We start from the raw sequence: 13894 nt of genomic DNA on the forward strand, positions 1-13894 counted from the left end.
AGAGAAGGCTGCTCAGGTTTTGTGCCTTCAGGCACGGGGTTTTTTTATTATATATTTTTAATGTGTACTGATCTAAAGTTAAAGTAACTCCGGATGAATGGTGGCTTTCACCTTTTTATCAAGACCAGCATGTCAGGCTCAGACAGACCCCACAAGTCGCTCAGCTCCTGCTATGATCCCCATGTGTGTCCTCACATGGCTCCCAATGGCTCTGAGTCTGTGCTCCCCACCCATGTGTGCATCCATGTGATCCCCTCCAGGCACTGGAGTCAGCTGGGGCCATCACACGGTGGCCCTGGTCGGGGCAGAGGGAACATGTGTCAGAGCACAACCACAACAGCAGGCATCTTCTAGGTCTGCGTGTCACACCAGTTCTGGCCCATCCTCCCATATCCTCCTCATAAACCACTGCAGAATAAGAAAGCAAACTCGCAGCATAATGTAAATCAAGCTTAGAAAGATTACGAGCCTCTTCTCTCATGAACTCAGTTATATTAAAAAAAAACTGCTTAGAGCCAACAGCTGGTGTTTAACAATTTATTCCAGGGGTCAGTGAGAGGGGAGGAGGGTGATGCTCAGTCTCAGCAGGCCATGGCAGGCAGGGTGGAAGCTCAGCTAGAAGTAGTTGACGACTCTCCGGATGGACTGGACGCTGGCGCTGCGCGCCTGCCACTCGCTGAAGCTGCTGAACTCGCCGCGCTCCACCACGTACATGCGGCCTCGGTAGTTGGGCTCCTCGTACAGCACCCACCTGGGCACAAAGAGGGGGTCACCTGGGCCCCAGCAGCGTGCTCCTGCAAAGTGGCTGCTCCGAGGGGCTGCATTTAGGCACTGCTGCACTGCAAACCACAGGGCCTGATTCCCAGTCCCACCCCGCACATGGAAATGCTCCTGGTGGAGTTCACTGTGGGCGCCTCCCCCGCTCCCCCCAGCATGGCAAACACCCAAAGCCAGGTTGGACCTTGCCTTTGGAAGATGTTTTGGGTTACACCAGCAATAAAGCCTGGGCCCAAGGGCTCCCTGCTTCGCATTACTGTAGGAATGGATCTCTCTGAGCTCCACCATGTGCAACAGGAACAATTTAATAGCATTTGAGAGTGCTAAAGAAGGACATGAGTCCCCTCAGCCCCTGCATAAACCCCTTTTTTAGGGACTGTAAGGAGAAACATGCAATGCTTGATGGATGCTTTGCCTCTTTGAACTGATTCATTAGCTGTGATGGGAACCATATTTAGTAATTTCTCTCCTTGTTAATAATTCTTAATGGCCTCTTTGATGCTTTCCAACAGAGAGCAGGGCTTGGCTTTGTTATCTTTACTTTATCTCTACATCCAGAGTTAATGACAACTTTCCCCTGGAATGCAGTCAAATGGATACAACATTCAATAACCTTGGTGGTTTTGGCATGCCTGATTTCTTCACCTGGCTTGGCTACATTGCTCTCCATCGCCCTGGCTTCTGACATGTCTTTCTCCATTTGAAGGTCAAGTCAGGAGCAATTCTGATGGCCAAGAAGGACAATTTTGCTGCTTTTCTGTCCCTTCACTTCACATGATCTTACTGTGGCCACAAGTGTCACCCCTATCCTCTATGAGAATCTCCCATGCTTCTTAACCAAATTTTGCCATTGCTCTGACATTTTTACAGTCAGGTCACCACCCTGCCATTGCTGAGCTGCTCATCTCTGCCTCTTTCCTCTCATCCCCATATTTTTTAAGATTTTATGAGGATCTCTGCTGCTTTTCCCATTTATTCAGTGCTCAGCAATGACAGCAAAGCAGAAATGCAATCCTCCAAATAATTTGGTTTCTGTGGTCTGTCTTTGCAGGAATTCAGCTGGGACACTGGGGTTGGGACCTACTGTTTGTGGGATTTCCAGGGGGAAACTTCTTCAGGAACTGGAGGGGTCAAAGACTGCTGGGCCTTAAGGGTCAGAGAACAGCTGGTGAACTCAGATCAGTCTAACCCAAAGCAAAAAGCTGGAGGCTTAGGAAAAATTGTTTATAAAACCAGCCACCCACAGGCATTATTTAAAAAAAAAACAAAACAAGAAAATTTGGGGTATTTATCCAAGGCACCTTACAGGTTCCTTGACATATTTGTGTTGTGTTTCTGAGAGGACATGAGGTGGGACTGTGGTGGTCCCTTCTCCCAGATCCCTGTGCAGGACCAGCCTGTGGATACCAGCATGGAATACTGTGCCTTGGTTTTGTGAAAGAGCATCCTGCAGTACCAGAGCCCTGGCACTGCTGACACGTGGTTCCTGCAAACAAACAACATCATTCTCTGGCACCTGTTGCAGCCAGTTTGTATCCCAGACTGGAATTACAAAATCATTCTCAGCCTTTTGCTTTGATGCTCCCTTTGCAGCATGTGGGGAAGGCTGCCCACTGCTCACCTGTGAGTGTAGGGTACCCCCACCACGTATCCCAGTGTGCACTGACAGAAAGCGTCCTCAGCTTAATTAACCACAATTCATAAAATTTTCCTTCTCTTTCTTTTCAGCTCTTCTGCTCTAGGGCATCTTTTAATGACATGTGGACCCTGGGGAATAGAGCAGGGGGAAGAGCAGCACCTCACAGTCACTGTCTTTCCCAAGATTTCTTTCCAGACACATGGTTGATGTGTCTGCACCATTACATGGAGGGAATGGGATAGGCTTTGGTGTAGATAAGCAGACTGAGTGACCTGGTGTGGTGATAAGAACCCCCCCTGACTTGTCCCTCTGCTTAGGGGAGGGCTGAAAAAACCCAAAGGAATAAAAGGAATAGCAGAAAGATGGGAGTGAATTGTGCTGGCAGTGCAAGGTGATGAGTGAAGGACTGTATGGCTTACTTAGCTGTTCCTTTATTGCCTAAAATTTACGTTCTCTGAGACCATCAGCAAGAGGGGAAATCAAGTCAGTCAGGAGCCCAGAAAAAAAAAAAAAAAAGAGATGATCTTGTCCTCAAGCCCAGCATGAGAGAGCTGATCCAGGCACATAGCACACAGCCCTCAAACATCTCAGTGCTGTGTTTCATTAGCACATAATCCCAGCGGACATGGGAATAAAATGCTCATGGAACTAGCTCAAACTCTGTAAGCCAACACTGGCTGCTCCAACTGAAAAATGAGGAGGGGAATGCTGTAGCATCTGCCTGAACCAAGCAGGAGGCTTTCAGTGGAGCTCAAAGTCACTTATTCTCCATGTAGGACTTGAGCAGTTGCACAAGAAACTGAGAGTTGCACCTTTGCTGAGAAATATGTGATGTTCATTGGGCAGCAGTATTTGGGTACCTGTCCTGCTTTGTATTTTGCAACCTGACTGCAGAGCAGCTACCAAGCACTCATGAATGCTTCAGCAGAATAAATGGTTGGTCTGGTTCCTTCAGGTTATTCCACTGTAGTGTAGAAAAGCTCTTTTTGGGGTATTCTCTCCTGGGCCACAAAACAAATTCAGCTTTTTAAAACTGCAGTTTCTAGTCCGTGCTCTGTGGAGTGGCTGAGGCACAAAGGAGGACAAGAAGCACACATCTTCATCTAAAATCAGATGATACCATATGTGATACTGGAGCTGGCTGTGCCGTGGGACGGGCGAAGCCACTCACCACAAACCTGCAACAGCTTCCGAGGAGGCGGTGACACCTCAAAACTGCTCCGAAATAGCAATTCACCGCCAGTGTGCCTTAAACAGCTTTACCATCACCCTTTCTGGCTGTGGGGGTAGCAGTTGCCCACCCCAGAAAGGCAGAAGGGAAGGTGCTGGACCCCCTCTGGCTCACCATGCCCCATGCCAAAGGCCGATGTTTGTCTCCATTGCCATGTTTCCAGCTGATCCATCATCACTTCCCGCGGGCACAGCCACCTCCACAAAGCGCAGGCAGCAACTTTTTATCAGCACATGACACCATCCATGGATTTTGAAATGGAAACAAATATTTCTGTATCCAACAGATGTCGTTTTGTGGGAATTGAGGGTGAAAATCACAGAGGGAGACTGTGGCTGAAATTCCCTTTGTCTCCACTGACCCCATCTCCTCTGCCCCCCAGACATCCAAGGATGAGTCCTGGGACAGTTTGGCCAGCACCATCTACACCTGCTGCACCTCTGGAGGCACCTGGGTTTAGAAGGTCCATCCAAAGGAGAAAAGTGGTGCTACAGGGTCCCTACCTCTCCCTGCTCTCACCTCTCTGCAGTGGTATCTCATCCTTCCCTCTCTCCTCCTGCAGCCCGGGACAGCAGGTCCCTCTGCATTGTCCTGCCTTTAATTGCCTTTACAGACCTTTCCAAGCATGTCCAACACTGATCTTCCCAGGATCTGAATGTAATGCTACAAACCTCAGCGAGTTTCCTCACCATGCTCCTCTCTGTGCTTTTTTTTTTCCAATTTTTTCTCACTATTCATGGACCTTGAGAAGTCCTGTAATGTTAACACAAACAATCCAGATTCTCATTTGAGGGAGAGCAAGCTTTGTGCTCTTTATATATTTTGTAGTGGAGGGGGAAAATCACTCTGAAAAATTCAAGTGCTTGAAAGTTTCTGGGCAGCTTCCCAATTTCTCAAGCTTCAGCCTCTGCTAGAGGGACCCAAGCAGTAAATTGGCCCTAAAGCTCTTGCCAGAGTAGTCAAAGGCTCCCTCTGGGCTTTGTGGTGCTGGTACTCAAATGCTCAGCACTAACAGGGTCCCTGGTGGGCTCCAACCATTTCTTCCTGTCAGGTGTGGCTAGCTCTGCTCCTTAATGAACCACCATTGCCTAATCATAAGGCTGGATTTTTGGAAGAGGAGAGGCCTTGGTTGGATCAGAAAGACTCCTGCAGGACACCTGCTGCTGTCAGGATGTCTTGATGGCAACAACCTTTCCCTATTCTTCCAAAAAAAAAAGAGGAAAAAAAGGGCACAAAGGGTGCAGCATGTCACACCAGGTGTCTGTGAGCTGCACAACATCCAGTCTAGGACAGGTGAAGAACAAGAACAAGGCATCTGTGCTCACTCCTCTGCAGGGGCTTCCCTCTGACCCAGCCACCCTCTGCCTGGCTCTGGGAAGGTGTTATGGCATTCCCCAGCTCCCAGCACACTTGCAGTCAGACAGAGGAAAGGGGAGACAGACAACAGCCTGTCTGACAAAAAAAAAAAAAAAAAAAAAAAAAAAACCACAAAAAGGACCAACACCATTGAGAAAACACAAACTGCCACCAAACATCAAGGAAAAGGCAAAACTGGCATTCTGCCCAGGCTTTCAGGAACATCTGCAGGGCAAGGAGGGGGGCTGAGCCTCAATCTGGGCATCACCACGGCTGCCAGCCCTGCCTTTCAGAGACAGGATTTAATGGAAAGGGGAGGTGCTGCTGCCTCAGTTTTGCCATCATAGGAAAAGGTGTGGTGAGGCCACTTTCAAAGCAAAAGCCCTGACTTGTATCACCTGGGACCATCAATCCAACTTCCCTGAGAGCTCCAGCATGGGTTGAAAGAGGTGTGGGAGGGAGGGAGGGAGGGAGGAAGGAAGGAAGGAAGGAAGGAAGGAAGGAAGGAAGGAAGGAGATGGTTGTAGGCTTCTCATTTCATACACCTTTAAAAGGTGTCTCAGAGTTCCTGTAACTCGTGCTTTGCTGCCACCCTCCAGAAGTCACACCCCTCTGAAGCAGCTCACAGTGGGCAGGCACCAACATTCACCTTTAACCAAAGGCTTAACAAACATTTTTAGGCTTTCTCCAAGTGCCCCCAGCACTGACAGGGTTTTCCATGAGGGAGGAGTGTCTGCAGCCCCCTGTCCCCTGCAGTGCCCAGGGCAGGGAGCGTGGCAGTGGCTGATGCCAGGACACGTGGAATCACTTACGCGCCGTCGCCGTACACTTTGAGGGCATTGATGCAGGCCTTGTCCCAGCCTTGTCCCTGCAGGAAGGAGCAATCTTCTGTCAGCTCCAGGCTGGGACCCCTAAAATGGCTCCCCTCGAATATTTCGATCCTGTAATGCTCGCCGTGCTGGGGACAAAGGGATTGGAGTCAACAGCAACACCAAAAAAGCACAACAAATTATTTCTCTGGCTTTTGTCAGACAAAGAGGGAGACAGAAGGGTGCTTTGGAAAGGGAATGTGAGGAGCAATCCAAGACCATTGGTGCCAGCATGAACAGAGCGCGCACAAACTCGTGCTGCCTCCCAGCACACCGACCATGAAAGCAGCCAAAAATCCCTCAGCCCGTGCCCAGCTGCACCTTCCTGCGCTGCTGTCCACGTGCTAACACATCGTGGGGTGCCAGTGCTCAGGCACACACAGCCCCTCATCCATCTGCAGATCCCCCCACCAGCCCACAAACCCTCCATCCCAATGCAGCATCAGCTGCAGCCCCGACGCTCCGCACACCCAAACAGGAAAAAAGAAACGTATCCCGAGTGTACAAAGATGTTGGAGTATTCCCCTAAGCTAATTAGTGCTGCCTGCAGTTTCATGCATAGCTGCTGTTCCTCGTGAGAGATGTTTGCCTTTCTTTTAGGAAAATAAAAACAGGGGGGAGAAAAGGAAACTTTCCCAGCATCATTGTTGCTGCGTGAGCCCTTGACGTGTCACAAATGACTCTGGGGAGATCTCTGCAGCCTGTGGCAGAGCTATGTGGGACAGAGTGAGCTCAAAGGATATTTTTAAGCCAAATTCAAAGAATACCTAAAGGCATTTTTCAAATAAACAACGTCAGCACACAAGAAGGCCGGGCTGCCATGCCAAACCCCACAGCAGGCAGCGCCGGCAGCAGCCAGGCGGATACCGGGCCTGAGCAAACATTCCTCTGGGAATCTGCGCTGCACAAACGCCTCCAAGCCCTTGCTGGCATCTCACAGGGAAAATCTTGGGCCAGGAAAGGAGGAGCACATCCTTGTGCTGGCCAAGGTCCAGGGCCTGGGCCAGAGCATCCCTCCACGTATGGATCATGGAGGTGCTTTAGGAATGATGTTACAGACCTGAAACAGAGCTGCTGCTGTGCCAAAAGCAGTTTCAGGGCCAGTGAGAAATCCCACCAGCTCCAGCTGGGCTCATCATTGCCCCAGAGGCCCTCCGTGGCAGGAGAATCAATGGAAAGACCCAACCCACACTCTTTTTTCTTACTTTTTAATCTTCCCATTTAACCCTTCCTCTGGACAGTGCTTTTGAAAGCTTGATAACGGTAAGGGAAAATACTGGGTTTAGTTTAGGATTATCGGGGTCAGAGTGTGGTTTGCAACAGCAGAGAATTTAACTAAAATTTGCTAGGAGCAGCCCTGTGGTCAGGTTGGAAAGCCCTTGGGCTGCCCTCTCCCGCTTTGGGTGCGTGGGGAGATGGAGCAGCTGCAGCTCAAACTTGCCTTGGGCAATGAATCTCCTTCTGAATTCCCCCAAGAGTATCTCACAGCAGCTTACATTAAAAGGAAAACCACATGGTACCAGCAGGACCTTGCCATCTCATCTGGAAAACCACAGGAATATCTCACCCTCTTAAAGGCACTGTGTTTTTCACTGTGAGAGGAAGGAGATGTATCTTCCTCCTCTCTGGGGACACAGGAAACTGTCTCAGCTTTGTGGCCTGCAGAGACCGCTCTGAACGGGGACAAACCCACCCAGGAATCTCCTTCCTACTCAGTGGGACACCCTATTCCTACAGAACACACCTTTTTATGGCTCTTATCGTGGGGCTCCTGTGACCAGGATAAACCAAACCCAACAGTGCTCTGGCTGGGAGACCCAACAGCAGCAACACCGCACTCACCATCCCGATGGGCCGGCAGGAGCCCAGGTGGTCGCTGCGCCCGTTCCAGCGGTAGAAGTCGGGATACTCGCCGTGCTCCAGGATGTACTGCTGCCCTCGGAAGTCGGGGTGGTCGAAGCAGACCCAAGCTCCGCTCTGGACACAGATGGAGTTGACCCGGTTGAGGAAACCTTGGTCCTGGAAGCTGTTGCAGCTGCCACAGACATCCAGCTTCCTGCCTGTGAAGCATTTGCCTTCGTAGAAAGTGATCTGGGGGGAGGAGGAGAAAGGGCCCGCGTTGAGGAGCAGGGACACGGCCGGACTCCCATTCCAAGCAGATGGGAATCTCTTGCAGATGCATCATTTCAGGGTGGTTTGGGTTATTTGAGCTGCTTTCCAGCAAAAGGAGCACGGCATCACTGGCATTTTTTCCTAAGAAGCGTATTTGTTTTTCTGGGAAGGCAGTGCGTCCCGCATTTGTGACACTTCTCACCGCCTCGTGCTCACTCACACATATTTCCAGAAGGAATGTTTAAACAGGAAATTCGCCTCCCGAAATGCAGCTCCTTCTGCCACACCCTCCCCATCATCCCTCCTACCAAATTTGCTCCCGGGATCACCGCTCACACCACATCTGCTGCCTCTATTACCCTCATCAGCTCCGTCCACCCAGAGGATGCTCCGGCTCTCCGGCCCCGGGCTGAAAGGGAAGCGGTGGAGTCGCTACTTACTTTTCCTGAGTATTGAGACATTTTCTGCTGGCTGTTACCCAAGACCAAGAGCGGGAGCCAGGGCAGAACGGCGATGGACAGCCCCTTGGACACCCCGCTATATAGGGGCCGCCGGGGGGGCCGGCGGGGCCTTTTTTTTTTTTTTTTTTTACTTTTTTCATCTTTGTTTCTGTTTCTTATTTACTTCCCCCCTCTGTTTTCCCCTATTTTTTCTTTTTTTTTTCCCCCAGAACAGATAACAAGTAAATGAGGAAACAGCAGCATCTCTAAGCATGGCACATAATTTCTCTGTGTCAGGTTTGCTTTTTCCCAGCTTCTTCCCACCTATTGCAGCGTGGCAGCCAAGAGAGGGTGTCCTTGAAGACTCCCCACCAACAAACATTGCACTCCATCTGTCAAACCAATGGTTTCTCATTTAACCTTTGAACCTCTCTTAATGGCACCTCCAAAAGCCAAGGACCTGATCCCCTCCAAAGCACAAAGGCTGGCCTCACAAACCCACTGATGTTACTCACGAGCATCGTTCTCAGGAATGTTTTGATCTTCCAGCACTGAAGCCCTGACTCACAGCTGTAAGTCAGGATTAGAGGAACTTTTGGACCATAAAGTTACCATATTAAAGTAACTTATATTGCAGCTATATGGGACCATAAAGTCCTTGTTTGTGTTATAAGAATATCCAGAGATTTTTAACTATCATATTCCCAGGACAAACAGCAAAGGAAGCTCCCAGCCCATAAATCCCATCAGTTTATGCTAACGAGCCAGGCTAGGAAGAGTAAAGGCAGATGCATGGGGGTGGCCCATGGACCAGCAGGCAGAGACATACCAAGGGGCCACATTAAAAGGAGATTTGTGCTTTTATGCTTTTTAATAGCTCTGGAAGAGACTTCACATGCAGCTCCTGCTCATTGAATCCTCCTTCTCACTCACTGGCCCCCCATCGCCTCCCCTTGCTGCCACCTCTCTCCCTGGACCATCAGGAACAGGCTCCAAATCGGAACCTAAAACCTCCTCTCCTGGCAGGCTGCTCCCATCCTCAGGTGTGCCAGCAGCCTGCCTCAGCTCACTGCTTCATCTTGAGAGTAAAGACTGCTTCAGGAGAAAGGATGTCATTATTAGGGCTCAAACCTGTGCCACCCTTTCAATTAAGATGTAAAAGTTAATAAGCACATGTGCAGACACACGTAGGCTGAGCCAGAGGATGTCACTGACTGGGATGCACTGGAGGAGGAAGGAGAGAGGTGGCACAAAGTGGCACAAAGGAAACACATCCTCCAGCTGGTGCAGGCAAACCTGCCCTGGCATCCCAGCAACACGGCTCACACGTATCTGTTGTGCTGTGAGGCAGGAAACAATGAAAAACCCTCATCTGATTAAAAGAACCAACCCTGCCCAAAACCTCTTTGAAACAGCAGTGCTAATTTTGAGGTGTTAAATTGATCACCAGATGGTGCAGGGAAAACCAACAGCACGCAGAGAGTCCCACTTGGAAGAGCTGCAGCCAAGATGGGGGGCATCAGCAGTGTTCCCAAAAACCCAAAAACCAGGCACTCCCTGTGACAGTCAGTGCCCTGGGAAGGAAGGAGAAGTGTCCCTCTTCTGAGTCATGGCTGGGAGCACGAGGACAATGGGCTGGCACCATGGGAGCCAGCTCTGCACCCACTGGGGTCGGAGCTCAAGCACTCTTTGCATTGGCCATGAGCTGTTGGGTGCCTGGAGGGCAAAACCCGTGGTATCCATGGCAAACTGCTCCAAAGCACCCAGGGAAGCAAACACTGCCTCAGGGGATTTTTATGGAACCACAAAAGCCTGGTTTCCTCTGGCTCTGTCTCATGAGGGGATTTTCCTGTTTCTCTTAAGGTGTGACATTTAATTCAATGTGCAAGAGCTTGTTGAATCTGAGACTTGTGCCCAGCTGTCACATTTCTTAGAGATTGTCCAACGGGTTCAAAAGCCATTTCAGGAGAGGTAGAAAGAGGTTGTGGCAATTTTATCCTAATTTCTTGGAGAAACCATGTTAAAGATATGAAATAAGAAAAATCTCTAGAAAAAAGCAAAATGATGGGGAAAAAAAGAATAGGGGAGAATGGCAAATCATAATTCCTGGACAAAGCCATTTAACTCCTTGCCAAAGATGGAAAGGCTGCCAATGGAAGAGAGAAAAGAGCAGCCTGAGGAGCCTATGGCCACAAACAGCATTTCAGGCAAGTGATTCTTGCCTCCTGCTCTTGCCCAGGTCCATCTGACCATGAGCCCCACAGCAAAAGGGTTGTGGGCAGCTTTCCTCCACTGTGGCTGCTTAAAGGATGAAGCATTGGAAATGAACTTGTAAGCTTGAGTATTTGGCTTCAACAGCCAAAACCCAAAAATCTGAGATTCTTTTGTGGGTTTGGTTTAGAGGAAGGAATTGGGTTTGGTGTCCACAAGGGCAGCTCCAGGCTGTGCTATCTCTGCTGGCCTTTGCTGCCACAAGGCTGAGGAATGAAGTGGTGAGAGACAATTTGCTCTCCAAATTGTCCAGGCCAGAGCCAGGGGAGCTGAGCAGGGTGTGACTCCTGGAGGTGAATCTTTGGGAGTGACCTCACATATGTGAGTGGAATATTCCCTGTCAGAGGCTCAGCAGGATGAGCATTCTGCTCACAGGTACCTCCTACAGCTGGCACAGCCCCACACAAATAACCAGTAATGGAGCAGCAGCCAAGGAGTTGCTCCACATCTCTGAAAGGGTCACACTTCAGCTTCTGGAGGAGCCTGTAATATTTGCAAAGCAGTGTTAACACCTGGCACGGAAAATCCCTAGCTCAGGTCTTTCAAAACACCACCTTGCTTTGAAAAGCTCATAGATTTTTCACATACCTCAGCATGAGATACTTTGAACTCGTTAAATATGAAACAACCATGGGTCTTGCTCCTTCCCATGGAAAAATTGTTGGCTTGCTGCTGGGAATGATGAGAACATCCTGTGGGACTCCTCAGAGCAGCAACAGACCTGAGTGAGAAACCATCTCAGGACTCAAGGGAGAGTTTCTGTGTGAAATACACGCTGCTTGCTGGCCCACCTCAGACCAGCTGCCACAAGTACCAATTTCTGCTGGTGATAACCCACTCCTCTACCTGAGTGCACCACGTGCTGCCTCCCAGAGCTGCCAGGGGGACTGCAGAGCATCTCTGCAAAACATCCAACCCACACCCTCACTGGCAGAACACATCACCTGCTGCTGGAATGGGAATCAGCTGCCAGGCTTTGGGTTCAGTGTGTTGCCTTCAGCATGGATGGACTACAACATAAAAATCTCTGGAATATCTCTACCAAGGGTGGCCATCTCACACCCTGACCCACCACCCATCCCATGGCAGCAACACCTTGTGTTGCCCTTGTGGGGTAAGGACTCCAAAAAGCCTCCTCACACTCAGCAAATCCTGTCACAAAATGATGGATCTGGCCAGATTCCTACTAGGAAAAACAGCTCCTCACCTTGGAGAGGGGACCTGCTGGTCAGGTTTAGCCAATTACAGTCTTGTTTTCAGTAATATTCTGTCCAGGGTTCATCACACACCTCAGCAACTGACTGAGATGGGACCTGGACTTCATTTTGGAAAGCATCAGAAAGCCTAGGGGGAGAAATCCTTTCATTTTTCACTGTATTTCAAAAAATAGGGAAACAGGATATCCAAGGAAAAGTTGGATGCTAAGGACACCCATCACCCACACCAGTTTAGCCACATTTCTGCATACTCACAATAGCTGAAGGGATCTGTGCAAAGGTTTTCACTCCCCCTCCCCAGTTGTCAAAGGGGAGCAATCAATATTGACCATATGAGATGAAGTTGTGAAGATTAGCCAGTATTAGCAAAATGCTCTGAAGATGAGCAGTCCTGATTACATAAGGGCTAATTAGAAGCTGATGATTTCTCCTTCTGGAGAGGCTCAGCTGTGTTAATTAGCAGGGTAAGCCCAGCAAGCCTGGGCACATCACATCATCACCACCTGCACCGTGCTCACACAGCACCTGGGACATCTGCACCTCGTCCAGATATGACAGCACTGCTACTGCAGACACACAGCAGCAATGAAAACACTTTTCCAGCTTTTTTCTTCTCCAGCATGGACTCACCAACCCTCTACAGAAGCTGGGAAGAAGCACAACAAAGAAGGCCCCACAGACCCAGAGCTGACTCCCCAAACTCCCTGTCATCCAGTTAACCAGGCAGGGACAAACTTCGTTTAGGTATGGAAACAACAGGAAAAATAATTTAAAATTTCCATTTAGCACCTGCAGTCCATCCTCCCCCAGCTGAGCTCACCTGCCCCACTGCCTTACTCATCCTGAGCATTTCCAGACATGGCAGGCTGGGAGATGGGCAGCTCCAGCCCTGGCTCTCAGGATTATTCACACAGCAAAGCAGGAGCTGGACAGGGGCACAAGCAAGGCAGGAGTCACTTCCAAACCAGGGCGTTATAAATCAGTGTTATCAAGTTATCAAGTCAGTGATAACTTAACATGACTTTAAGAGTAGTTAAGGTGACTTAAGGTTATTAAGTCTACATAATTATTTTTCTAGCCTGGATCAGAGAACTTTAACAAGGCTGTATAAATTCATCAACTCCAGGAAAGCAGCAGTTTGCTACAAAGCAGTATTTTGTTTCTGTACATAACAGGACTTCCACAATTGCCCATCCTCACCTTCAGGGCTCTCAGGGTGAAGAACCCAACCTGTGCCAGCTCAGGACAAGCAAGCACAAGGCTGCCCCAGCCTCTGTTAGACTCCAGCTGCTGAAGTGCCACCCTGAGAAGCCAAGTGAAATCTGTGTACAGCCAAGGATGAGGAGGAATTCACTGATCAAGCTTGACTACACATTTCAGCAGAACTGCAAGACTATTGCACATGGCTGGTCTTTAAATCTTATTAACAAAGGCTTGGACGAGTGGAATAATTTCAATTTTTTACTGGATGAAGCAGAAAGAGGAAGGGAATAACATGTGGATGAGCTCAATTCTTCAGCTATTATGGAAAATGCAAGAGCACTACACATCTCAGTGCTGAGTGCATGAATTGTTTGGGCTGGAAGGGACCCAAAAGCCCATCCAGTTCCAACCTTCCTGCCACGGGCAGGTTCACCTTCTGCTAGACCAGGTTGCTCAGAGCCCCATCCAACCTGGTTTTGTGGAGCATCCACAAACTCTGGGCAGCCTGTTCCAGTGTATCACTGCCCTTAAGAATTTCTTCCTATTAATTATTCAAAACCTACTCTCTTGCAGTTTGAAGCCATTGCCCCTTGTCCTATCAACACATGGCCTTGTGAAATGTCCCTTTCAAGTCTCAGAAACTCCCACCACAAATCATCCAGAGAATCTGCACTTGCCTTTAAGCAAGCCCTTCTGGAAAGCCTCACCACTGCAAGGCAGGACTTCAGTTATCCCAGACTGTTAAATTGCACATGCCCTCATGCATCTCCTTTAAAACT

At 49.4% G+C, this 13894-nt stretch overlaps 1 protein-coding gene across 1 annotated transcript; it reads right to left on the reverse strand.

Moving 5' to 3' along the window:
- Positions 1-533: 533 nt before the first annotated feature.
- CRYGN (crystallin gamma N) lies at positions 534-8472 on the reverse strand. The gene is made up of 4 exons (XM_041487983.1): positions 8425-8472; positions 7715-7963; positions 5816-5961; positions 534-751 (listed from the first exon to the last, which is right to left on the reverse strand). The coding sequence occupies exons 1-4, from the start codon at positions 8443-8445 to the stop codon at positions 616-618; spliced, it is 552 nt and encodes a 183-aa protein (XP_041343917.1). The 5' UTR covers positions 8446-8472; the 3' UTR covers positions 534-615.
- Between the last annotated feature and the right edge of the window lie 5422 nt (positions 8473-13894).

This window comes from Pyrgilauda ruficollis, unplaced genomic scaffold (genome assembly GCF_017590135.1).
Source record: "Pyrgilauda ruficollis isolate IOZ18807 unplaced genomic scaffold, ASM1759013v1 scaffold12, whole genome shotgun sequence".
Classification (NCBI taxonomy): domain Eukaryota; kingdom Metazoa; phylum Chordata; class Aves; order Passeriformes; family Passeridae; genus Pyrgilauda; species Pyrgilauda ruficollis.